The 22,749-nt window shown below is 49.8% G+C and overlaps 2 protein-coding genes across 6 annotated transcripts in view; both read left to right on the forward strand.

The window, feature by feature from the left end:
• The first annotated feature begins 229 nt into the window (after positions 1-229).
• LOC127039618 (zinc finger protein 2-like) overlaps positions 230-22,749 on the forward strand; it is a 284,621-nt gene continuing 262,101 nt past the window's right edge. For 4 of the 5 annotated variants that reach the window (XM_050933435.1, XM_050933423.1, XM_050933440.1 and 1 more), the window contains exon 1: positions 230-325. The gene's annotated coding sequence lies outside the window, so the exon portion shown is untranslated. The remainder of the gene's footprint in view (positions 326-22,749) is intronic. The other variant, XM_050933433.1, reaches the window with a different exon arrangement.
• Positions 7,233-11,745, forward strand: LOC127039771 (zinc finger protein 2-like). Its single transcript, XM_050933629.1, has 3 exons — positions 7,233-7,323; positions 10,941-11,042; positions 11,388-11,745. Exons 1-3 carry the CDS (start codon positions 7,233-7,235, stop codon positions 11,705-11,707), a joined length of 513 nt encoding a protein of 170 aa, XP_050789586.1. The 3' UTR covers positions 11,708-11,745.

Consider the following 22,749-nt stretch of genomic DNA (forward strand, 5'->3'; position numbering starts at 1 on the left):
GGCGGTTACGCCAGCGGCGCAGGGAGCCGAGGCAGGGCGGGTGGCCCTGTTAAGAAGCTGCCCGGTTAACCACACGCCTCATTTGGAACCGGAAGTTCCTGGCCTAGGCCTTCCAGATGGAAGCTCCCAGCGGGGGGAGGGGCGCAGGGCGGGGTAACGCAGGGGCTTGTGGGAGTTGTAGTGCGCCGGGCCTACAACTCCCATCAGCCCCCGCGGACCCAGCGGGCGCGGCTTTGGGCGCGATAGGCTCCGCTCGCAGGGCGGGGCCAGGAGCGGAAGTGACGTCAGCGATTCGGGGGTCGCCCGCGGTAACCGGCAGAGTCGGGTGTGTTGGGCGCGAGGCGCTGCAGTCCCGGGACGTGGGGCCCCCACGGCGAACCCGCCCCCCCCTCGGGTGTCTGGGACCGTCCCCCTCCCCCCTACGGGCTCCCACAGCCCCCCCCGCCCGGCCACAGTCCCCCCGTACCCCCACTTCCTCCCTGGCACGCCCAGCGCATCTTCCCGCCCCCCCTACGGGCTCCCACAGCTCCCTCTGCTCTGCGACAGCCCCCCACCTTCCCGCCTCCCCCCAGCATGTTTTTCCTTCCCCCCCTGCCCAGCCACAGCCCTCCTATCCCCCCGCTCCCCACCGGCACCCCCAGTGTGTCTTTCCTCCCCCCCATGGGCTCCTACAGCCCCCCCGCCCGGCCACAGCCGCCCATCCCCCCACGGGCCCCGCCCGGCCACAGCCACCCCGCCCCCCGCGGGCCCCGCCCGCCACAGCCCCACCGGCGCGCCCAGCTCATCTTCCCCCCCACGGGCTCCCACAGCCCCCCCATCCCAGCTACAGCCACAGCCGCCCCACCCTCCCGCTTCCCCCTGGCACCTCCAGCTCTCCTTTCCTCCCCCCCACGGGCTCCCACAGCCCCCCCATCCCAGCTACAGCCCCCCCTCACCCAGCCACAGCCCAGTCGGACAGAGACTCCCAGAGCCAGGGGTGGGGGCAGGGCCGAGGGTGTGAAATCGGGGTCAGGTGGGGGTGGGGCAGAGGGTGTGAAATGAGGGGGATCAGGGAGGGGGGAGGGGGCAGAGGCTGTGAAATGGGGGAGTCAGAGATGGGGGAGGGGGCAGAGGGTGTGAGATGGAGGGGTCAGGGATGGGGGAGGAGCAGAGGGTGTGAAATGGGGGGGTCAGGGAGGGGGCAGAGGGTGTGAAATGGGGGAGTCAGAGATGGAGGGTTGGGGAGAGGGCAGAGGGTGTGAGATGGAGGGGTCAGGGATGGGGGAGGAGCAGAGGGTGTGAAATGGGGGGGTCAGGGAGGGGGCAGAGGGTGTGAAATGGGGGAGTCAGAGATGGAGGGTTGAGGAGAGGGCAGAGGGTGTGAGATGGAGGAGTCGGATGGGGGAGGAGCAGAGGGTGTGAAATGGGGGGTCGGGGAGGGGGCAGAGGGTGTGAGATGGGGGGGATCAGGTGGCGGGGATGGGAAGCTGTTCCTGTGAATCCCTCTCAGCACATGGGGAGCGAGGGGGGCGGACGGAGGTTCGATCCCTCGGCTGCAATGATCCCTTTAAAAGGAGTCTGGCCGCTTCCTTCCTGAGCCACGTTTCTGGTAGACTTGTGTTAATCCGGAGTCACTGCAAGGCAGAACAGGGAGTGACTCCAGATTAACATGGGGGCAGATAAGATCAGGGCATGTCCTGGTGGGGAGGGGGTTTCAGTTGTTGCCAAAGGGGGGAAAGTGACTCCGTTTCTCTCTATCTCTTTCTCTGCTCAGGATATTGGGGTTGAGCTTTGTGGGTCAGACGCTGTTTCCCGATTGTGGTCTGGGAGCCCAGGCTGAGCAGCTGCTGCTCCCCCAGTGGGATCGGGGCAGGGGAGTGACCATGAGTGAAGCTTCCTGTGCCAGCCAAGGTGAGGATTTTCTCTTGCTGTAATTAGCCCTATAGGTCAACGCAAGGCTCTGCCCACACTGACATCTGAGCCAGAGATGCTAGGTGATTCATAGAGACCTCAGGGTCTGGGCATGAGAGTGACTCTGCACAAACAGCCCTTCCTCACCCCACATCTCTCCCCCCTTAGCAATTGCAGGAGCCAATCCAGCCATAGGAGAGCAAACCCCCAGGACTGCCTGTCAGCCAGAGGGGGAGAGACAGGGGAAGGGAGACTGAAAAGGGCAGTGGGAGGAATAATTGGGGGGAGAGATTCCCAGATCCCCACACACTTATTGCCGCATCCCTGGGCAGATTCACTTTCCTGTGAGCAAGGTGAGTGCAGGAAGAGGAAAAGCAAGTTCCTGACTCTCCCTGTTCCCCCTGCTGTGGGAGTGTTCTGCCCTGGAGACAGTGTCAGGGGGAATCCCCCAGGGTCACTTCTTTTTGTTCTGCGCTTCTCTCCCATCCGGTTCCCAGGCCTTGTTACTGGGAGGGTTTCAAAATGTCTCGGTGGTTTAGTGCTCGTGGAAGGGGCCGGTCAGTGCTGTAATAAAGTGGCCAAACATTTCCCCCTGTCATAACCTTTAGTCCCAGATTTGGACCTTAGCGTCCAAAATATGGGGGTTAGCATGAAAAAACCTCCAAGCTTAGTTACCAGCTTGGACCTGGTACTTGCTGTCACCACCCAAAAAATTAGTGTTTTGGGGCACTCTGGTCCCCCTGAAAAACCTTCCCTGGGGACCCCCAAGACCCAAATCCCTTGAGTCTCACAACAAAGGGAAATAATCTTTTCCCTTCCCCCCTCCAGGTGCTCCTGGAGAGATACACAGACACAAGCTCTGTGAATCCAAACAGAGTGATTCCCCCTCTCCGTTCCCAGCCCTGGAAACAAAAAGCACTTTCCTCTTCACCCAGAGGGAATGCAAAATCAGGCTAGCAAATCCAACACACACAGATCTCCCCCTGATTTCTTCCTCCCACCAATTCCCTGGTGAGTACAGACTCAATTTCCCTGAAGAAAAAAAAAACTCCAACAGGTCTTAAAAGAAAGCTTTATATAAAAAGAAAGAAAAAATACATACAAATGGTCTCTCTGTATTAAGGTGACAAAATACAGGGTCGATTGCTTAAAAGAATATTGAATAAACAGCCTTATTCAAAAAGAATACAAATCAGAGCACTCCAGCACTTATATTCATGCAAATACCAAAGAAAAGAAACCATATAACTTACTATCTGATCTCTTTGTCCTTACACTTAGAAACAGAAGAGTAGAAAACAGAAACTACTTCTCCAAAGCTCAGAGAAAACAGGCAGACAGAAAACAAAGACCCAGACACAAACTTCCCTCCACCCAGAGTTGAAAAAATCCGGTTTCCTGATTGGTCCTCTGGTCAGGTGCTTCAGGTGAAAGTGACATTAACCCTTAGCTATCTGTTTATGACACCCCCGCATAGAGTCGTAGAACTGTGGGGCTGAAATGAACCGTGAGAGGGCAGCTAGTCCGGCCCCCGGCACTCAGGTGTTTGTCTTACCTGTCCTTAAAAACCTCCAGTGATAGGGATTCCACTGCCTCTCTTGCTAATGTAGTCTGGTGCTTCATCCAGTTTTTCACAATTGACTCAGATTCAGTTTGTGATCCACTGTAGCCCCCGATCATTTTCAGTAGTACTAACCCCTGCCCAACTACTCCCCACTTTGTAGTGGTGCATTTGGTTTTGCTTACCTAAGTCTAGTACTTTCACTTGTCTTTATTGAATTTCATCTTGTTCATTCAGCCCATTTCTCCTGTGTGTAAATGTTATCCTGAATTCTAATCCTGTCCTCTAACACGCTTGCAGCCCCTCGCAGCTGCTGCTATCTGCATATTTAGACAGCATGCTCTCCAGTCCGTTATCCGAGTAATGAGTGAAAATATTGACTATATCAGATCCAGGACTGGCCCCTGGGCACCCCATTGTATACATCCTCCCATTGGACAGTGAACCGCTAATGATTACTGTCTGAGTACAGTCTTCCAACAACATTTTCACCCATTTTATAACACTTTCATGTGCACCACATTTCCCTGGTTCACTGTGAGAATGTCATGGGGGCCTGTGTCAAAAGCCAGACCAAAATCAAGATATGTCCTATCTACAGTGTCCCGTGGATCCGTAAGTCCAGTACCCCTGTGAAAGCAGGAAATGAGATTGACTTGGCATTATTTGTTTTTGAAAATCCAGGCTGGCTTTAAATTATCACATTCCTGTCCTCTAGGTGCTTGCAAATTGATTGTTTAATAATTTGTTCATTCCAGGTATCTAAGGAAGGCTTGACTTTATTCCCAGTTCTGTTTTAAAAGATGGGTACAATGTTTGCCCTTCTCCAGTCTTCACCGTTCTCCAGGTGTTCTCAAAGATGATTGGTAATGTTTCCCAGATTGCCTCAGCTAATTCCTTGAGCTAAGGCTAATTTAATGGTTGACTTTAATATATCTAATGTATCTACATATTTTGTATCCTGTTCTTTCCCTATTGTGGTGTCTGTTTCTTCCTCTTCTTCATTAATAATTATTACCTGAATAGTTAAGGACAACCTGGGGAATTATAGACCAATCAGCTTCTTTTAATTCCCCGGAAAGATAATGGAACAAATAATTAAGCAATCATTTAGCAAACACCTAGAAGATAATAAGGTGATAAGTAACAGTCAGCATGGATTTGTGAGGAACAAATTGTGTCAAAGCACCCTAATGTTTTTTTTCTGACAGGATAACAAGCTTGTGGATAGAGGGGAAGCGGTAGACATGGTATATCGTGACTTCAGTAATGCTTTTGATGCTGTCTTGCATGACCTTCTCCTAAATAAAGTAGAGAAGTACAACTGGAACAGAACTACCATTAAGTGGGTGCGTAGCTGGTTGGAAAACTGTCCCCAGAGAGTGGTTCTCAGTGGTTGACGCTCAAGCTGGAAGGGCATATCGATTGGGGTCCCACTGGGATCAGTTCAGGGTCCGGTTCTGTTCAATATCTTTGTCAGTGATATAGATAATGGCATAGAGAGGACACTTAAAAAGTTTGTGGACCACACCAAGCTGGGAGGGGTTGCAAGTGCTTTGGAAGATAGGATTAAAATTTAAAATGATCTGGACAAAATGGTCTGAAGTAAATAGGATTAAATTTAAGAACATAAGAACGGCCGTACTGGGTCAGACCAAGGGTCCATCCGGCCCAGCATCCTATCTGCCCACAGTGGCCAATGCCAGGTGCCCCAAGGGAGTGATCTCTCTCCTGCCATCCATCTCCACTCTCTGACAAACAGAGGCTAGGGACACCATTCCTTACCCATCCTGGCTAATAGCCATTAATGCACTTAACCTCCATGAATTTATCTAGTTCTCTTTTAAACCCCGTTATAGTCCTAGCCTTCACAACCTCCTCAGGCAAGGAGTTCCACAGGTTGACTGTGCGGCGTGTGAAGAACTTCCTTTTATTTGTTTTAAACCTGCTGCCCATTAATTTCATTTGGTGGCCCCTAGTTCTTGTAATATGGGAACAAGTAAATAACTTTTCCTTATTCACTTTCTGCACATCACTCATGATTTTATAGACCTCTATCATATCCCTCCTTAGTCTCCTCTTTTCCAAGCTGAAAAGTCCCAGCTTCTTTAATGTTTCCTCATATGGGACCTGTTCCAAACCCCTAATCATTTTAATTGCCCTTCTCTGACCAAATAAGGACAAATGTAAAGTGCTCCACTTAGGAACGACCTATCAGTTGCACACATACAGAATGGGAAATGACTGCCTAGGAAGGAGCACTGCCGAAAGGGTGCTGGGGGTCATAGTGGATCACAAGCTAAATATGAGTCAACGGGGTAACCCTGTTGCAAAAAAAGCGAACTTGATTCTGGGCTATATTAGCAGGAGTGTTGTAAGCAAGACACAATAAGTCATTCTTCCGCTCTGCTCTGTGCTGATTAGGCCTCAGGTGGAGTATTGTGTCCAGTTCTGGGTGCCACATTTCAGGAAAGATTTGGAGAAAGTTCACAGAAGAGCAACAAAAATGTTGAAAAGTCTATGAGGGAAGATTGAAAAACTTGGATGTGTTTAGTATGGAGAAGAGAAGAGAGGGGACATAAGTTTTCAAGCATGTAAAAGGTTGTTACAAGGAGGAAGGAGAAAAATTGTTCTCATTAACGTCTCAGGACAAGGACAATGGGCTTAAATTGCAGCTGTGAAAATAGAATGAATTATATTGTAAAAATAAGACTGGATTAAAGAAATGTTGTATGTACCTTTAAGCAGAATTAAGAAATGCCCCAACACTCTGGTGCCCGCTCCTTTTAAGGGGTACAGACCCAAATGTTTTATGAAAATCGTCCCCTCCATCAATGTAGAGGGAGATATGCACAACTTCTCCCCTCCCCCCCCCCGTTAAATTACATAAACTGGGTTATATTATAAACAAGAAAGAAGTTTATTAACCACAAAAGGTGAATTTTAAGTGAATGTAAGAGAGAACAGACAGAACAAAGCAGAATATGCAAGTTAAGCTCAATCTACTTAAAAACAGGTTACACAATGTAATTTTTTACCCTAAATGTTATTTGAGGCAGGTTGCAAAGTTTCTATGGTTCAGAATTCCAGTTATGTTTCTGTTCAGACTGGACCCCTGTCTCAGTCTGGACTCCCTCCTGGCCTTGGCTTCAGGTGGCTTTAGCAGTCTTTCTTCTTGGGCAGACAGGCCACGGAGAAGAGGAGTCTCGTTTGCCTTTCTCTCCACCCTTAAATGGGATTTACACAAGGCAGGAATCTTTTGTTTCTCAAACTTGACCTCTTGCCCCACCCTTCCCTTCCCATGGAAAGTTACAAGAAGTCCCAGGTAATGTTGAGTATCGGGTGACAAGACCACCTTACTCGGTAGTGTCACAGCGTCCTTGAGTCAGTGGCAGTACGGAGTCTTTTCACAGTCCATTGTCCTGTCCTCCCACCGGTTAGTCAGCATCAACCCTGAAATGCCTGTCCCCCTGGTTACTACGTCCATCTTCTGAAGCAAACGTGTCCCCAACACATTCCAAGAGCTCATTAGACACTTTGTGTCTGTTTGAATTCCTTTTCTAACAGGTGTCTGGGTAGTTCAAGTCCCGTGTCTTCCCCCCGTCCCATTACTAATTGTGTTTTGAATATTTCTCTTATTTGCATGACAGAGTCGAGAACATCCATCTGCGAGGAAAGAGCCGGGGGGAATTGTGATGTGACGTGACTGTCCTGTTCTGACACGTACCCTTCATGCCCTGACAGGCTGCAGTGTCACGTCCCATCCTCCCAGGGAAGAGAGATGGCTGCCGTGGGGCCAGCTCAGATAGGGATTATCGGGCAGTTGCTGGTGGGCTCCTGTTGGCAGCAGAAAGGCTGTAAAGCCATAGGAGGTGGGTACTTCTGAGGGTGGTTAGGAGGTGGGAGGGAGAAGGAAATACCCAGGGTGGAGAAAGGGATGGGGAGAGGGTGTGACAAACGGGCTGGGATTAGTTTACGGTGGGGCCTAGATTCTAGCAACAGACCCATGGGATTTGTGGGTGGCAATTCCCTAATTTGTCAGTTGTCACGGTGTCCCCGGGCGATGCTCTGGAACTGCTCCATACGAGGGCAGTCAGGACTCTGGGGGAGCCTCCTCTCTCTGAGCAGACTGTCACCAGGGCTTCAACCTTCCTGGGCCTGACCTCGAGCATTCACAGCAGCCCCTTCCACATGGTGGCTTCCCACAGCGAGTCTGCCCAGGCGGGGTCCTGGGGAAGCCAGAGGGCCCTGCTCCCCAACTCCGCAGTGAGACGTGACTCTCAGCCAGCCAGTAAAACAGAAGGTTTATTAGATGACAGGAACACGGTCCAGACCAGAGCTTCTAGGTACAGGAAACAGGAGCCCTAAGTCAGGTCCATCGTGGGAGGGTTAGGGAGCCCGGAACCCAGTTCTGGGCCTCCCTCCATTTTCCCAGCCAGCTTGAAACTGAAACTCCCTCCAGCCCCTGCTCTGGCCTCTGTCTATTTCCTGGGCTAGGAGGCCACCTGATCTCTTTGTTCTCCAACACCTTCAGTTGGCACCTTGCAGGGGAGGAGGGGCCCAGGCCATCAGTTACCAGGAGACAGGGTGTTGGCCATTCTCTGTGCAGACACCATCACACTGGCCCTCTAGGGCTCTACAACAGTCACACACCCTGGTCCCCACACCTAGATACTTAAGAAAGGCATAGGGGAAACTGAGGCACCCACAAAATATTCAGAGACAACATTAAGAACATTCTCACTTCGGCACAGTGGGCCTGTTGGCGGGAGAAGGGCAGTAAAGACATAGGAGGTGGGTGCTTCTGGGGGTAGTCAGGAGCTGGGAGGGGGCAGGAAATACCCAGGGTGGAGAGAGGGAGAGGGTGTGACAAACCGGCTGGGATTTGTTTACGGTGGTGCCTAGATTCTAGCAACAGACCCATGGGGTTTGTGGGTGGAAATTCCCTAATTTGTCAGCCCCCCTGAACTGGGCTGGGGAAATGTACCAGCCTCCAATACTGGAGTCTGAACCTACTAGCCAGAGGGCAACTGCCAATGAGGCCCGGGGAAGACACCCCATCCCATCCCATCCAAGTGCTGGCACTGGGGAGGCTGTTGGGATATCTGCCAGGGGGCTCCATCACCTGAATCAGCCTCTGGCAGGTAGGTGAGTGTTGAATGTGAAGACCCCTCCCATCTCTGTCTGCTAGAAGGGGCGAGGGGCTCTCTGTCTCTCTCTTCCCTCCCCCTGATGCCTCCTGGCTGCTCTGATGGGGAGGGAGTGTGATCCTGCCTGCCTGCCTCCCAGAGCTTCCATGTGATTGGCCCTCTCCCCTGTGACCGGTGGGGTTGTCACTGGGCAGCAGGTGCAGAGTGGGGGGCCCTTTCTCTTTCAGGGACTGGTGACTTTCGAGGAGGTGGCTGTGTATTTCACCAGGGAAGAGTGGGCTCTGCTGGACCCCGCTCAGAGCGCCCTTTACAGACATGTCATGCAGGAGAACTACAAGAACGTGACCTCGCTGGGTAAGGATTCCCATCCCCTGAGTTCTTAGAAGGGGAAATGAAGAGTTAAGGTTCACAATACACCCTCAGCGTTTCCCTGTTTCAGCGACACCCCGAGAGGCCAGTGAGACGCAGACCAGCGCTCTGCCCTCCCCGCTACAGAACACTTTGGGAGCAGAGCACCGGCGCAGGACAGTGCAAACGCTGACACCATCTCTTTGCTAAGGCAAAACTTGGGGTTAGGTCCAATGTAGGGAACAGAAGCTGCCTCCCCCCGGCCTGTGCTCAGATCCTGAGCCTACTGCACACAATCCATCTTGGACTTTCATAATGTCACCACCCCTTCATCCTTCCAATGAGGATTCCTTCTGAGTCCTTGCCTTCACTTACGCCTCACTGAGCCCCAGGGACCCCAGGCATGTATGGCACCAGCCTGCTGACAAACCTTGTGGCAAGAACACACCCTTGTGCGCCTTTATTGATGCTGCCTGCACCACTCCGCACTGAAATGAGGAATACCTGTTCCTTCCGGTTTCATGTGCACCTCTCTCGGTGTCACAGCTCTGCCAAGCTAGTCCCTCCACTGTTCATGTAAAGCTACAGCTGGCACAGTGCACGCTGCTGGAGTGCCTGCAAATAAATGCTGGTGTTCACATCTGAGGGACACAACGCACAATGGCATGTGCTAAGTCCTTCCTTCTGTCAATCAAGACATTTTAAGGCCAAGGGAGACTATTTGGTCATCTAGTCTGACCTCCTGTGTAATACGGGCCAAGAGAGGTTGTGGGATCCTGGTCACTGGAGGTTTTGAAGAAGAGGTTAAACCGATGGTCTGTGTATACTTGGTCCTGCCTCACGGCTGGAGGATGGACTAACTGACACCTTGAGGTCCTTTTACCCCGTGTGTTCGTTATTTTATGATTCATGCTCCTAGCCCTTCACTTTGACTTGTCTCCCTCTGGAGAATGGGGGCTTTATTTAGTAGGTTTTTTAATGACAAATAAGCATGGGTCAGCTTCCCTCTCAATGTGCTTCGTTACTGACTGGGTGTGAAGGAGTGAATTCCTCTCCTGGGATGGACGTGTAATTCCTGTTGAAGTAGCATAGGCCTGTCTCCATTTACATGGAAACACGATCGAGAACTGTCTGCGTATGAATGCAGCACACTGGACAATGCAAAGCCTCTCTCATGTGGCTGTAAATACCTACTGGCTGCAGCACCCCAGAAGAGACGGTGTTTATAAGGAGTCTGAAATCATTGAGACTCGCTGAGGTGCCATCATGACACACAAGGGTGCTGCCTCCAAAATGCCCTGTCTCAGAGTGGTGGAGCTGTGGGGAACACCCTTCCAAACAGCAAAGCCTCGGAAGTAGCACATATTGGGATGTTTGCGCTGCCTTTGGGAGAGACCCTCCCAGTCTGGGTCCCCAGACTGGCCTTGGTGGCCTGTATGTAACTGCAAATATGTTGTAGATTGGGCTGGAGCTCAGTCTCTTAAGCCTGAGCTGCAGTGGTTACACCAGTGGTATGTGTACCCCTGGGGTACGCAGAGGTCTTCCAGAGTTGCTACAGCAAAATCACTAGCCAAGTCAGTACAGAGTAAAATTTCATACAATGACTTGTTTATACTGATCTATATAATACACATTGAAATGTAAGTACAATATTTATATTCCAATTATTTAGTTTATAATGATATGGTAAAAATGAGCAAGTCAGCAAATCATGGTGTGCGGTGACACTTTTGTATTTTATGTCTGATTTTGTAAGCAAGTAGTTTTTAAATGAGGTGTAACTTGGAGGTACGCAAGACAAATCAGACCCCTGAAAGGGGCACAGTAGTGTGGAAAGCCACCGGTCTACACAACTATTTTTAACGTGCTAGCATCTACAGTGGAGCACCCATAGGGAGACACATCTCAAAGAACCATTGTTACTGCACAAGTTGAGTAACTTCTTCTTTTGCTTGTTACCTGATCTCACTGGTTTTCTTTGCCCTGAGCAGGGTTCCCACTTTTCATCTCCCAGCTGGAACAAGAGGAAGAGCCGTGGGCCCCAGATTTCCAGGGTTCAGAGGAAAGAGAGATCCTGAGAGGCAGCTGCATGGGTGAGGGATCATTAAACCTACTCAGCTGTTGAAGGAAACAGCTGGGATTCCCAGCAAAGACCTTGTGAGGTCTCTGGCTTCAGGGTGGTCCTCAGCAGGTGTCCTATCCTCAGGGCAGATACTGTTCCTGGCTTCCTACCCATCCTAACTCCTGGCAGTAGTTCTCTCCCCAGACTCCCTTCTCTCTGAGTGTTTCGGTGGGAACTGGATGCAGAATTGATCCTCTCCTCTCTTCCCCTTGGAGAAAAATCAGGGACTGAATTTCCCCATCTCCAGCTACTGTCTTGGCTTGTTCCCCCCTTTTCCCTTCCGGTTTCTGAGGTTTTCCTTTCTCTGTCCCAGCAGGTGAGGGGATGGTGAGAGAGACTGTGGAGCAGACGCCTCAGCAGGAAGAGGAGGAAGTGGAAGCACGTGGGGCGTTGTTGCAAAGATGCAAAGGGAGTGTGTCCATGAGTTGTGAGCAGGGAAAAGGCTCTCAGGGGCAGCACAGGCCAGAGAAGCGTCAGGGGAACCAGCTAGCGCAGAAAGTTGGAATATCTGTTCATTATCGGGAAATTCACAAAGGCCTCAAGGAAGCCACGGCTTGGCAGAGAATCCTTACGGGAGAGAGAAATAACACGGGCTTTGAGAGTGGGAAAAAGTTCAGGAGGAGCTCACACCATTAGAGAATCCACACTGGAGTGAGACCCTATGGATGCTGCGAGTGCGGCACTGAGCGCTCAACTCTTATTCGCCATCAGAGGATCCACACAGGGGAGAAACCCTATGGATGCTGTGAGTGCGGGAAAACCTTTACTGAGAGCTCGCACCTTATTTGCCATCAGAGAATCCATAGAGGGTAGCGCCTGTATGGATGCTGTGAGTGCGGGAAAACCTTTACTGAGAGCTCGCACCTTATTTGCCATCAGAGAATCCATAGAGGGTAGCGCCCGTATGGATGCTGCGAGTGTGGGAAAACCTTCACTCAGCATTCAAATCTCATTGCGCATCAGAGGAGTCACACAGGGGAGAAACCCTATAAATGCTATGAGTGTGGGAAAACCTTCTCTTGGCACTCAGCCCTTCTAAAACATTGGAGGATCCACACAGGTGAGAAACCCTACAACTGCCGTGAGTGCGGGAAAACCTTCATTGACAACTCACACCTTACCTGCCATCAGAGAATCCACACTGGGGGGCGGGAGACCTTCCATCACAGCTTTTCTCTTATGTATCACCAGAGAAGATGCAAGGGAGATAAACACCATGAAAATCTTGTCTAGGACTCAGAAAAGATTTTTTTTTTCCCCCCTTTTCCTAATTCCGAAGTAGTGAACTTTAAGGCAGCATTTGTGGCATCTCAGCTCCCTCACCACTGGACACAACCTCCATCACTTTTCCTAGTCTAACCAATTTTGGAGCATCACGTTTATACTTTTCCTCCCACTGCAGTGATTTTAGTCACCAGGTTCCTGCATTAGGGACAGATTGCCTCGTTCCCAGATTGCACTGGGTTCTGCTGAATAGCAGTTGTGTCTTGTACCCTTTTTCCTCAATGTAAATATAACAGAGAAGGCGCGGGGATAGAGGGTGTGATGAAGTGGGGATTTTCCCTTGTTATGTTGTATGTGAGCCTATGTGAGTTTTACATGAATACTGTGTGTGCCTCAGTTTCCCTGTGTGCTGCACCAATACCTCGGTGGTGGGAATAGGGGTATGTGACTGTGACAAAGTGGGAATGTTCTCAATGTTTTCTTCGAACACGGGGTGGGTGCCTGTGGCACAGCAGGGAGTTGGGAGTATTGACCTGGGAAGGTAGCAGGGGAGGTTTATTGGGACTGGTTGCATTGGGGATGGGAGACTTTCCTTGAGGGAAGCTATCTGAGCATGTAACATGAGAACCCAGGAGGGATGTTGGAGCCAGGTGACACCTGTGCCCGAGAAACTGGACAGAGGCTGGGTGAGAGGCTGGAGGGAGGTTCAGTTTGGAGATGGCTGGGGAAATGGAGCGAAGCCAGATGAGGCTCTGGTCTTCCTGCCTCCCCAGAATGGACCCGGCCGAGGGGTCCCATTCTCTGTACCTACAAGCTCTGTTTTAGACCATGCTCCTGTAATCTAATAAACTTCTGTTTTACTGTCTGGCTGAGAGTCACGTCTGACTGCGAAATTGGGGTGCAGGACCCTGTGGCTTCCCCAGGACCCCACCTGTGCGGGACTTGCTGTGGGAAGTGTACGGTGGGGCAGGGGATGCTGAATGCTCTGGAGTCAGACCCAGGAAGGTGGAAGCTGCGTAAGCTTCTTGCCCTGGAGACAGTCTGCTCAGAGAGAGGAGGCTTCCCCAGAGTCCTAACCGGTTTCGTAGGGAGCAGTTCCATGGCTCCATGACACCCGCTAGAATTTATCTTCTCTACTTTCTACAGTTCCACCACTCAATGTGTCCTATCATTCAGGGTTCTCAGCCCTCTGTTTGTGGTTCACAATTTGTTTTCTTTGCTTCTAAACAGTAATTTAGGGCCTGAGATGAAAGTGTCACAGACCTGGGATGGACCTCAAATACAGTGAGATCATTTGGAGTTGAAATCCCAGTTTGCCAACGGTTGGCAAAGCCTGTTGTAGGACTTTACCTACTGATATGGGATTGTTTGCAGATGGGGAGGCTGGCTGGTTGGTTTTGTTTTGTTTTTTCCATTACCACGATGCTAGAACTTGTGTAAATAATATGACTTGATTCTAATGAGAGCAGGAGGTTTGAACCGCTCAGATGAGAATGCAATGGGAGAATCTCTTGTCCTGATTCTGAGTCGTCATATTTAACCTGCTCTGGAATTTCTAGTTCTATGAAACTGGCTGTATCTTGTGTGATGTGGGTTTTTTTCCTCTTAAAGGACATTGGGTCACATAAGCAGATATTAATTTTATTTGCCAAACTGTGGCTCAGGTTTATTGGGGACTTTGAGAAAATGCCCATTTACTGAAATAGTCATTTCTTATTTTGTTTGCTTTTTCTCTGCTCCTTCCATGACAACATGGAGAAACTTCAAATTCAGTTCAGTCACCAGGAGAGACCACTCCAAGGTCTTGGACATACTACCAACTGTTGTTAAATCTCCAGTCGGAAATGGGGTGGGGGCTAGTTCATCAAGTTGTGCAACTAATTGAGGTGAGGGACGGAGGGTCTCTTTCCTCCATGGCTGATTGGCCTTTGTGGGTGGCGGGGAAGACGGAGGGTCTTGTGCTTTCTCCCCCTGTGGAGGGAGGAGGCAGAACCTCGGAGCTGCCAGTGCGGGGTGAGAAACAAGCTGGGACCTACCTGCCCTCAGTATGTGCAACAGCGAGTGTCAGAGGGAGCGCTGCTGACCGATGCTGCCAGGGGAGCAGCCAAATGTGCAGTGAGGGGGACGGGTGACCCCTGCCGGGACTGGGGACAGTAGGTTACGGGGTTTTCCTCAGCCATTCCCCCCTCAGCTTTGCTTCCCCTCCCTGGTTTCTGTGCCTCAATTTCCTCCCCTGAAACCACTTCAGCCCCTGCTCCCCTCCCCCAGGCCCTCACCCCTCTCCCCTAGATCAAGCCCCCTAACCCCGCCCCCGGAGGCATGTGCCCCCCATCCCAAATCCCCTCATTTCCCTGTATCCCCTTGACCTCTGCTGCCCCAGCTCCTCCCCCAACCCCTCACCTACCCCTTCCTCCTCCCAAATCCCTTCATTTCCCCGAATCCGCTTCATCCCTCCCGCCCCAGCTCTTCCCCCAGCCCTCACCACCCCCCTTCCTCCTCCTCCCAAATCCCCTCATCTCCCTGTATCCCCTTCGTGGGTGTGATTGTGGTGTGATTCAGGTGTAAAGGGGTGTGATTGTGGTGTGATTCGGGTGTGAGGAAGAGTCATTGGGGCGATGGGATGTGATTCGGGTTTGATGCCCATGTCCCCCCCTCCCCCATTACCACGGGCCCAGCTGAGGCCTGCCCGGGGGGGAGGGAGGAGTCGCGCCGCAGGGGCTTGTGGGAGACGTGCTGCCACCGCGGCTCGACGGGAGGGGGCGGGGCCGGGGCCGGAAACGGGAGTGGTGGGAAGAGGAAGTGACGTCACCAACCAGTATAACAACCGTGAAGCGCTCGGGGCTCCCAACTTCCTCCACCCCCCCCCCGGCTCCTCACCCCCCCGGTCCTGGGCCTCCACCCCTCCCCCCTTTCCTCCCCCAACCCCCCCGGGCTCCTCCCCCCTTCTCCTCCCTCCAACCAACCCCCCGGGCTCCTCCCCCCCTAGACCTCCACCCCCCCCACTTCTCCTCCCTCCAACCGCCCCCTCGGGTCTCCCCTTCTCCCTCCAACCCCCCCTGAAACCTCCTACCTTCAGCCAGGGGCCCCTCAGCCCCCCTTCTACCCCCAACCCACCCCCAGGCTCCTCACCCCCCCCGGTTCTGGGCCTCCACCCCCCACTTCTCCTTCCTCCAGCCACCCCCTCGGGTCTCCCCTTCTCCCTCCAACCCCCCCTTAAACCTCCTACCTTTTGCCAGGGGCCCCTCAGCCCCCCTTCTCCTTCCTCCAACCCACGCCCAGTCTCCTCCCCCCCGGTTCTGGGCCTCCTCGCCCCCCTTCTCCTCCCTCCAACCCCCCTGGGCTCCTCACCTCCCCTTCTCCTCCCTCCACCCCCCCCCCGGGCTCCTCAGCCCCCGCCTTAAACCTCCTCCCCTCAGCTACGGGCTCCTCCCCTTTCTCCTCCCTTAGCCCCCCCCTTAGTCCACCCTCCAACCCCCCCACTGATGTGCCCTTCAGACTCCCCTTAATCCTCCCTCCAACCCCTGCAGTGATGGGCCCCTCAGCCCCCCCGGTCCTGGGCCTCCAGCCCCCCTTCTCCCTCCAACTCCCCCCACGGGCCCCTCAGTCCCTTTCTTCTCCTCCCTCCAACCCCCGCCCCGGTCGTGGGCCCTTCATGCCCCCCCCTTCTCCTTCCACCCACCGCAGTCATGGGCCACTGACCCCACCCTCCTCCTTCCAACCCCTTCAGTTGTGGGCCCCTCACGCCCCCCTTCTCTTTCCTCTAACCCCCCTGATCTTGGGCCCCTCAGCCACCCCTTCTCTTTCCACCCCCCAGTCGGGCCACTGACCCCACCCTCCTCCCTCCAACCCCCTCAGTCGTGGGCCCCTCAGCCTCCCCCTTTCTCCATCCAACCCCCCCAGCCCATCTCTCCAATCATTGGGCTCCTCAGCCCCCGTTTTGCCTTCTTCCACTCCCCGAACCCACCCCAATCTGCCCCGTCATCCCTACTCTTCTCCCATCTAGTCCTCTTTCTGTGGGGGCCCCTCAGCCCCCATTTCTCTCCAACACCCACCCAGCTCACCACAACCTGCACCCCAGCCCATTCCTCCTCCCGTAGGGACTGCTCAGCACCCCCAGTTCATCCCCCTTCAGCCCCTTTTTCTCCTCCCTCTAACACTCCTCAATCTCCACCCCCAGTCCCTATCTCCATCTATGGGGCCCCTGAGCGCCTCTCTCTCCTTCTTCCCCAACCCCCTCCCCCGGTCCATTTCAACCATTTCTCCTGAACCCTGGGACCCTCATCATCTTCAGTGCATTCCAGCCTGCCCCACAGTGAGACCCATTCAACCTCCTCCAACCTGCTCCCAAGGCTTGCCAGCTCTCCGCTCACCTCACCCAACCTGCCACCTGCACATGCACTCGTGGCCAAGCCGTCGTTCAGTCTGCACGTTCCCTCGGATGACTGATAGATTTATCATCTCATTATTGTTTAGTCCAGGGGTTGGCAACCTTTCAGAAGTGCTGTGCCGAGTCATCGTTTATTCACTCAAGGTTTTGTGTGCCAGTAATACATTTTAACGGTTTTAGAAGGTCTCTTTCTATCAGTCTATATTATATAACTAAACTATTGTATGTAAAGTAAACAAGGTTTTCAAAATGTTTAAGCCTCGTTTAAAATGAAATTAAAATGTTGATCTTACGCCACAGCCTGCTCAGCCCGCTGCCAGCCTGGGGTTCTGTTCACCTAGGTGGGCAGCAGGCTGAGCAGGGCCTGCGGCCAGGACCCCAGACCTGGGGGGGGCATTCAGGGGTCAGGGCTGGGGTGTAGGGCAGAATGCTGAGTGTGTGGGAGGGTCGGCAGAGATATGGGGGGGTCAGGGCAGAAGGCTGTGTGTGTGTGGGGGTCAGGGCAGAGGGCTGGGGTGCTCGGCTTGTGGGGGTGCCCCCAGCCCCCTGCCCTGAGCGGCTCATGGCAGGGGGCTGGAAGGGATGTGCCCTCTTCCACCCCCTTCCCCAAGGCTCCATCCCTACCTCTCTCTGTCTCCTCTAAGGAGCTGTGCACCTGCTGCTGCTCTTCCCCCTGCCCGTCACAAGGGCCATCAGATGATTGGCGCAGGGAGGGAGAGGGGGCAGGGCAGGAAAGCACCATGCTGGGGGAAGAAGAGGAGCAGGGGGAAGCTTGGCTGCTGCAGGACCAAGCTTCTGCCTCCTGCCCCCACAGGGGAGAACGGTGGGTGGGGGGGCTGAGTTAGGCTAGGGGCTGGGACTGTGGCAGGCAGCTGCTTGCTGCTCAAAATCGGCTTGCGTGCCGTAGGTTGTCAACCCCTGGTTTAGTCCCTTATGGTGGGCCTGGGAATGTTGGGCCCGGGACTGTGACTGAGGAATGTAGCGTTATGACTGAGCATTAGGGGCCCTCCCAAATAATATCTATGAATAATGTGGATATGGCACATATATGTTTGTAGTGTATACAGGCATATATGTGTAATGTGTGTGTATACATAGAAAAGCAATTTATATCCAAGCAGAACAATTCTTTCCCAATTTGTTGTTGTAGTTTGGCCCTGATACTGCCGATAGCAACCCACTGTTATTAGGGCAATGACAGTTGCCATTTGGTTGGGTATTAATAGTAGGCTGAGTGTTTTGAAATACTGGGGGAGGGATTGTGATAATGTAGGTGAGAAGTAAAACAGAAATTTGGAGTAGTGACACTGCCACTGAGGCCTGTTATATATAACTATCTTGTGATTGGTTACTACACAGCACTGCCCATCCAGGTTATAAATGACCCCTCCTGCTGGTTGTCACCCTCCAGAAAGCTTCACTGGGCAGGAAAGGGAGCAGCGCCTCTCTGCTCCATTGCTCAAACTGCTCTGTGCTACACCAGGAGCTGATGTAGATCCAGTTGCTTCATACGGCTGCTGTCTCTCAGATAAATTGGTTACTGTCCATTCAGTAGGTTATCAAATATTGTTGTGTCAGGATTTAATATTGGTACCCAGACACTGAACAAGATTGTTTTGAATAATGTGTGCCTCAGTTTAGGATGTCGTGTCATTGACCCAAATTATGACTCGTACTAACAGGCAATTTGTTCACCCAATTTGCAATTACTATGTAACTTTTTGTTTGTTTACCAGTTTTTCTTCCTTGCCTTTGTGATGTTTGCTGCTGTTTGTTTAAGTTTTAGCTGTGTGTTGGTTAAACAGTTTAGCAAGGTTATGCACCTTGTAAATGTTGTAAAGCAATAATACACAGTACAATGATAATACAGTAATACAGCAACAATACAGTTTTTACACAGTAACCAAGTTGAAATTAAATGACGGTTTATCCTGGTCCAGCTAATGGTTTTTAGCTGATTGTTAACTTAATGGTCCATATATGACAGGTAGAGGTGTATTTGACCAGTCTCTTATTTATAAAGCACTTCATTTTTCTTTTCTTGATGCTTTGGGGGTTTCTTCACTGTATACTGATATCCGTTGGTTTCTTCAGGGTGTGATATTTTCTGGTGGCTTTAGTCTGTGGGATGCAACTTAAACTTTTTACTATGTTAACTAACAAGTTTGTTTTTCCTTTCTTGTTTTCAGTAACCCAGACTTACTACATTGTAAACAAACTGAGTTAAATTGTGTATTAAGAACAAAGTAATAGGGACCAAGTCTTTTATAACGCAAGGTGTACTTTTGCAATTGTTGTCTAGACATTCATTTTCCTTTGAGGTGCATTACTAATATTTCATAGTAAACGTAATGCTTAATGGCTAAAATAAATGCTCACAACCTTCCACGAGAAGGTGTGTCGCTTTCACTTGCTGAACACTTTGTTTTCAGGAAAAGAGTGACTAACATCATTTTTAACAAGCTTTTTAGAGTTAATTTGCTTGTGATACCAACTTCACTTTTGTTAACTGTTTAGAAGCACAAACTTTAACCACTACTACTTCCCATTAACATACCATAACAAAAGAAAAGCGTATCAAATTAAACGAAAATAAATTTTAAATACCAGGTTCATGCAAATACTTTGAAGGTATTAATCTTTGATGCTTTGTGTTTGGGAGTCAAAAGCGGAAACTTGTTGAAAACGTGGAGACCTGTTGACATTGTTTGGTTAGCTTTATTCATAAATGTTTTGCTATCACATTCTTATAGCTATATTTAAAAGTACAAACAAGTTTATAAAAAGCCCAAACAAGAAATTAAGGTAAAGATAATATTAACAAAATGTCAATGTTGAGGTTTCCCCTTATCTTTTTTCTTTGAATAACAATAAAACATACTTAAAAACCAAAAGTGTTTTCAAAAGGAGAATCCTTTTTGTTTGCAATTGCATTATTTCTTGAGGCATAAATATATGTACATATATTTGTAACTGAAACCTTTTTGAACTTTGCATAAAAAATTGGTGTTAATATTATGATTATACTCCAACCATGATTTTAAAATAGTGTGGTACCACATATGCATATATTTTAAAAAAGGGGATTAAATTGACTTTTGTTGCAACAAAATAAAAATAATAAAAAATAGTCACATGACATACAACATAAGACAACACACGTGACATATAGGACAAACTTATAATTAAAAAAAAATGGTGCCAAAATTCTATTCATAATTATACAAAATTAGGTAAACAAAAATAAAAATGGTTAAACATTTGAGTAAACAAATTATTACCTTATTTAAAACTTGTATTATAAATTGATAAAAGATATTAATATATGGCAAATGTATTGTATTAATTTGGTAGCAAGGAATTTTGCATTACTTTATATTTAACATTATTTTAAAATTCTGCTATATTAGTGCATGGTTAGGATTAGAAGCAGAGTCTGCATTTCTGTTGCTTGCCAACCGTATCTTCAAGAAAGGTAGGAATAATTCCAGCGGTTGCATTCCTGAAGGGTTAAAATAATAAATTCACTGGATTTATTTAAAGTAAAGGTTTTACCTTGTTTCCTTTTTGTTTTGTTCTTTTTTCAGTTGCTTCATCCTTTGGAGGCTTCTGTAAAAAGTACAACTTTTAACTTTTAAAACCAAGAGCTGAAGTGAGGAGAGGCGGGAGAAGGGGGGTTGGAGAGCAACCTAGGAAGGTAGTGAGACCTGAGCCAAGAGAGATTAATGCCATCAAGGTACTTGAAAGTACGGGCAGCAGCGCATTTAGCAAAGTGAGGAGGCACATAATGGAAAAAACGTAACTGGTATGTACACACATTTGAGAAGTTCTATTATTAGATATGAGCGCGGAGTGTGGTTCTGTGGGTCAAAGCATTTGGGAACCTACACAGTAGGGAACTGTACCCCTGGTTTTTATTCTGGCTTTGAGAGGAGAGTTGGAGTAGTTACCTGCTCTTGTAAAACCTGAATTTGTTACCCCAGTGTCTGTTGCTTTTGTGTGCGTGCCAGATGGATGGTGGGAATGCCCTTTTTTTGCTGCAGTTAACTGTTTTTGGGCAACTCCATGTGTTGATGCGTCAATTCTAGGTGTTAATCCACTTAATTTTGGGTATTTTACTGTGAAATTCTTTTTTATTCTGTCCTCTGTGGTCGAGTCGCAGCTCCTGGCTCCTAATGTGCTCTGTGAACTGTTCCATATTTTCCTTCATCTGATTTACCAGTTCAGTGAGAGTATTGTGCGCTACTCTTTCCTGCCATGCACTTGCTTGTCCCGTTCTGACAGGCACCAGCTTCGGTCTCAGTTTAACCGGAACCTGGCTGTTTTCATAAGGTGGTGATTGCAATGCAGTGGACCCCGTTTCATCTTTTCATTTTGCTAGGGCCCCCTTTTTCCATTTCTGTCCCCATTCTTCAGGCACAGGGGAGCTACCTGAAGCCTCCTCTTCACCACCAGTATTTATAACGGGACGGCACATGTATTTTTTGTAGGTTGTTTGCAGCTGTTTGCAATGTTTTGTTTTCCTGCTATATTTGCTCGAGCCTATCGTGACTCTGGGCCACCTGTTACCCTGCTAAAAGAGCTTGGGCTTTCCAGTGCTTGACTGCCCGGGTTGCCTCTACCTGTTTTTTCCATTACTGGTTGGGCCAGTATGGTGGCGTGCTGTTTGAGCCATCTATCCGCCATAGACGTTAGTTGCAAAATTCTTGATTTTTTTACTTTTATTATTTTTTAGAGCCTCGGTTTCTACTGTTGCTCTTGTCAAGGTTCCTTCCCCACTCTGAACTTTAGGTTACAGATGTGGGGACCTGCATGAGAACCCCTAAGCTTAATTACCAGCGCAGATTTGGTTGCTGACAGTTTGGTTACACAGAGCCACCTGAAGGCTCAGTGTGGGGCACGGTCTTTCTCTCTTGTATTATAGTTCTTATCTGCTATTTTGTTCCCAAAACCAGATTTAAATAAAACGCAAAGTCGTGGCTGCAGCAGGGCAGTGAAAGCCAGGACAATGGGAAAAGATTTTAAAACAGTTTAATTTTTGTAAAGCACTGAGTTACCTTAAGGGTTAAATGTTCAATACCAAAGTTAAACAACACTAATTACCTGTGTCTGGCAAACATGTTGTTTGGTTTTGCAACTTTGGCTATGTCTACACTACAGCATAAAATCGAAATTACTAAAACCGGTTTTATAAAACTGATATTATAAAATCGATTTTATGCGTCCACACTAGGGCACATTAATTCGGTGGTGTGCGTCCATGGTCCTAGGCTACCATCGATTTCTGGAGCGGTGCACTCTGGGTAGCTACATTAAAGGAATGAGACCACTAACTTCGATTTCCATCCACACTAACCCTAAATCGATATAGTAATATCGATTTTAGGGTTACTCCTCTCGTTGGGGAGGAGTAAAGAAATCGATTTTAAGAACCCTTAAAATCGATTTAAAGTGCCTTGTAGTGTGGACGGGTACAGAGCTAAATCGATTTAACGCTGTTTAAATCGATTTAACTGTGTAGTGTGGACCAGGGCTTTGAATGGAAGATTTCAAATGGATTGTAGTGTTAGTATTTAACACCACATCAATTCATTTACCCCGAGTGGCCACCAAGAGTCACTGTTGCTCCAGGAGAGAAATGTTCTGTGCATTTCCCCAAATGGCTGCCCAGTGTCGCTGCTGCTGCTTAAGGAATTGCTGTGTGAGTACCGCAGGTGGCAACACACTATCACTGTTCACCCATGAGGGAAATGCTTTGTGCATTAACCTGAGTGGCCATCGGTTGTCACTGTTTCTCCTTGAGGGAAACGCTCTGTTCATTACCTGGATTGGCCACTCAGTGTCACTTTTGCTCCATGGGGATAATACTTTGTGCGTTACTCCGAGTGGCCACCCAGTGTCACTCCGGAAATATTCTGTGTAATTGCACTGAGTGGCCACCTAGTGTCCCTGTTGCTCCCTAAGGGAAATGCTTTGGTATTACCCCGATGGGGCATCTGGTATCACTGTTGCTCCACGAGAAATTATCACTCAGTCTCTGTTCAAGGGGTGGGGTGATGTGGATGGG

This window comes from Gopherus flavomarginatus, chromosome 23 (assembly GCF_025201925.1).
Source record: "Gopherus flavomarginatus isolate rGopFla2 chromosome 23, rGopFla2.mat.asm, whole genome shotgun sequence".
Taxonomy (NCBI): Eukaryota; Metazoa; Chordata; order Testudines; family Testudinidae; genus Gopherus; species Gopherus flavomarginatus.

Bases quoted from the DNA above. Each gene is read 5' to 3' on its own strand.
- LOC127039771 (XM_050933629.1), top strand. From the start codon at position 7,233: ATGGCTGCCGTGGGGCCAGCTCAGATAGGGATTATCGGGCAGTTGCTG. The intron at 7,324-10,940 runs GTGGGTACTTCT...TGCCCTGAGCAG, and splicing joins AGGCTGTAAAGCCATAGGAG to GGTTCCCACTTTTCATCTCC. The intron at 11,043-11,387 runs GTGAGGGATCAT...CTGTCCCAGCAG, and splicing joins CCTGAGAGGCAGCTGCATGG to GTGAGGGGATGGTGAGAGAG.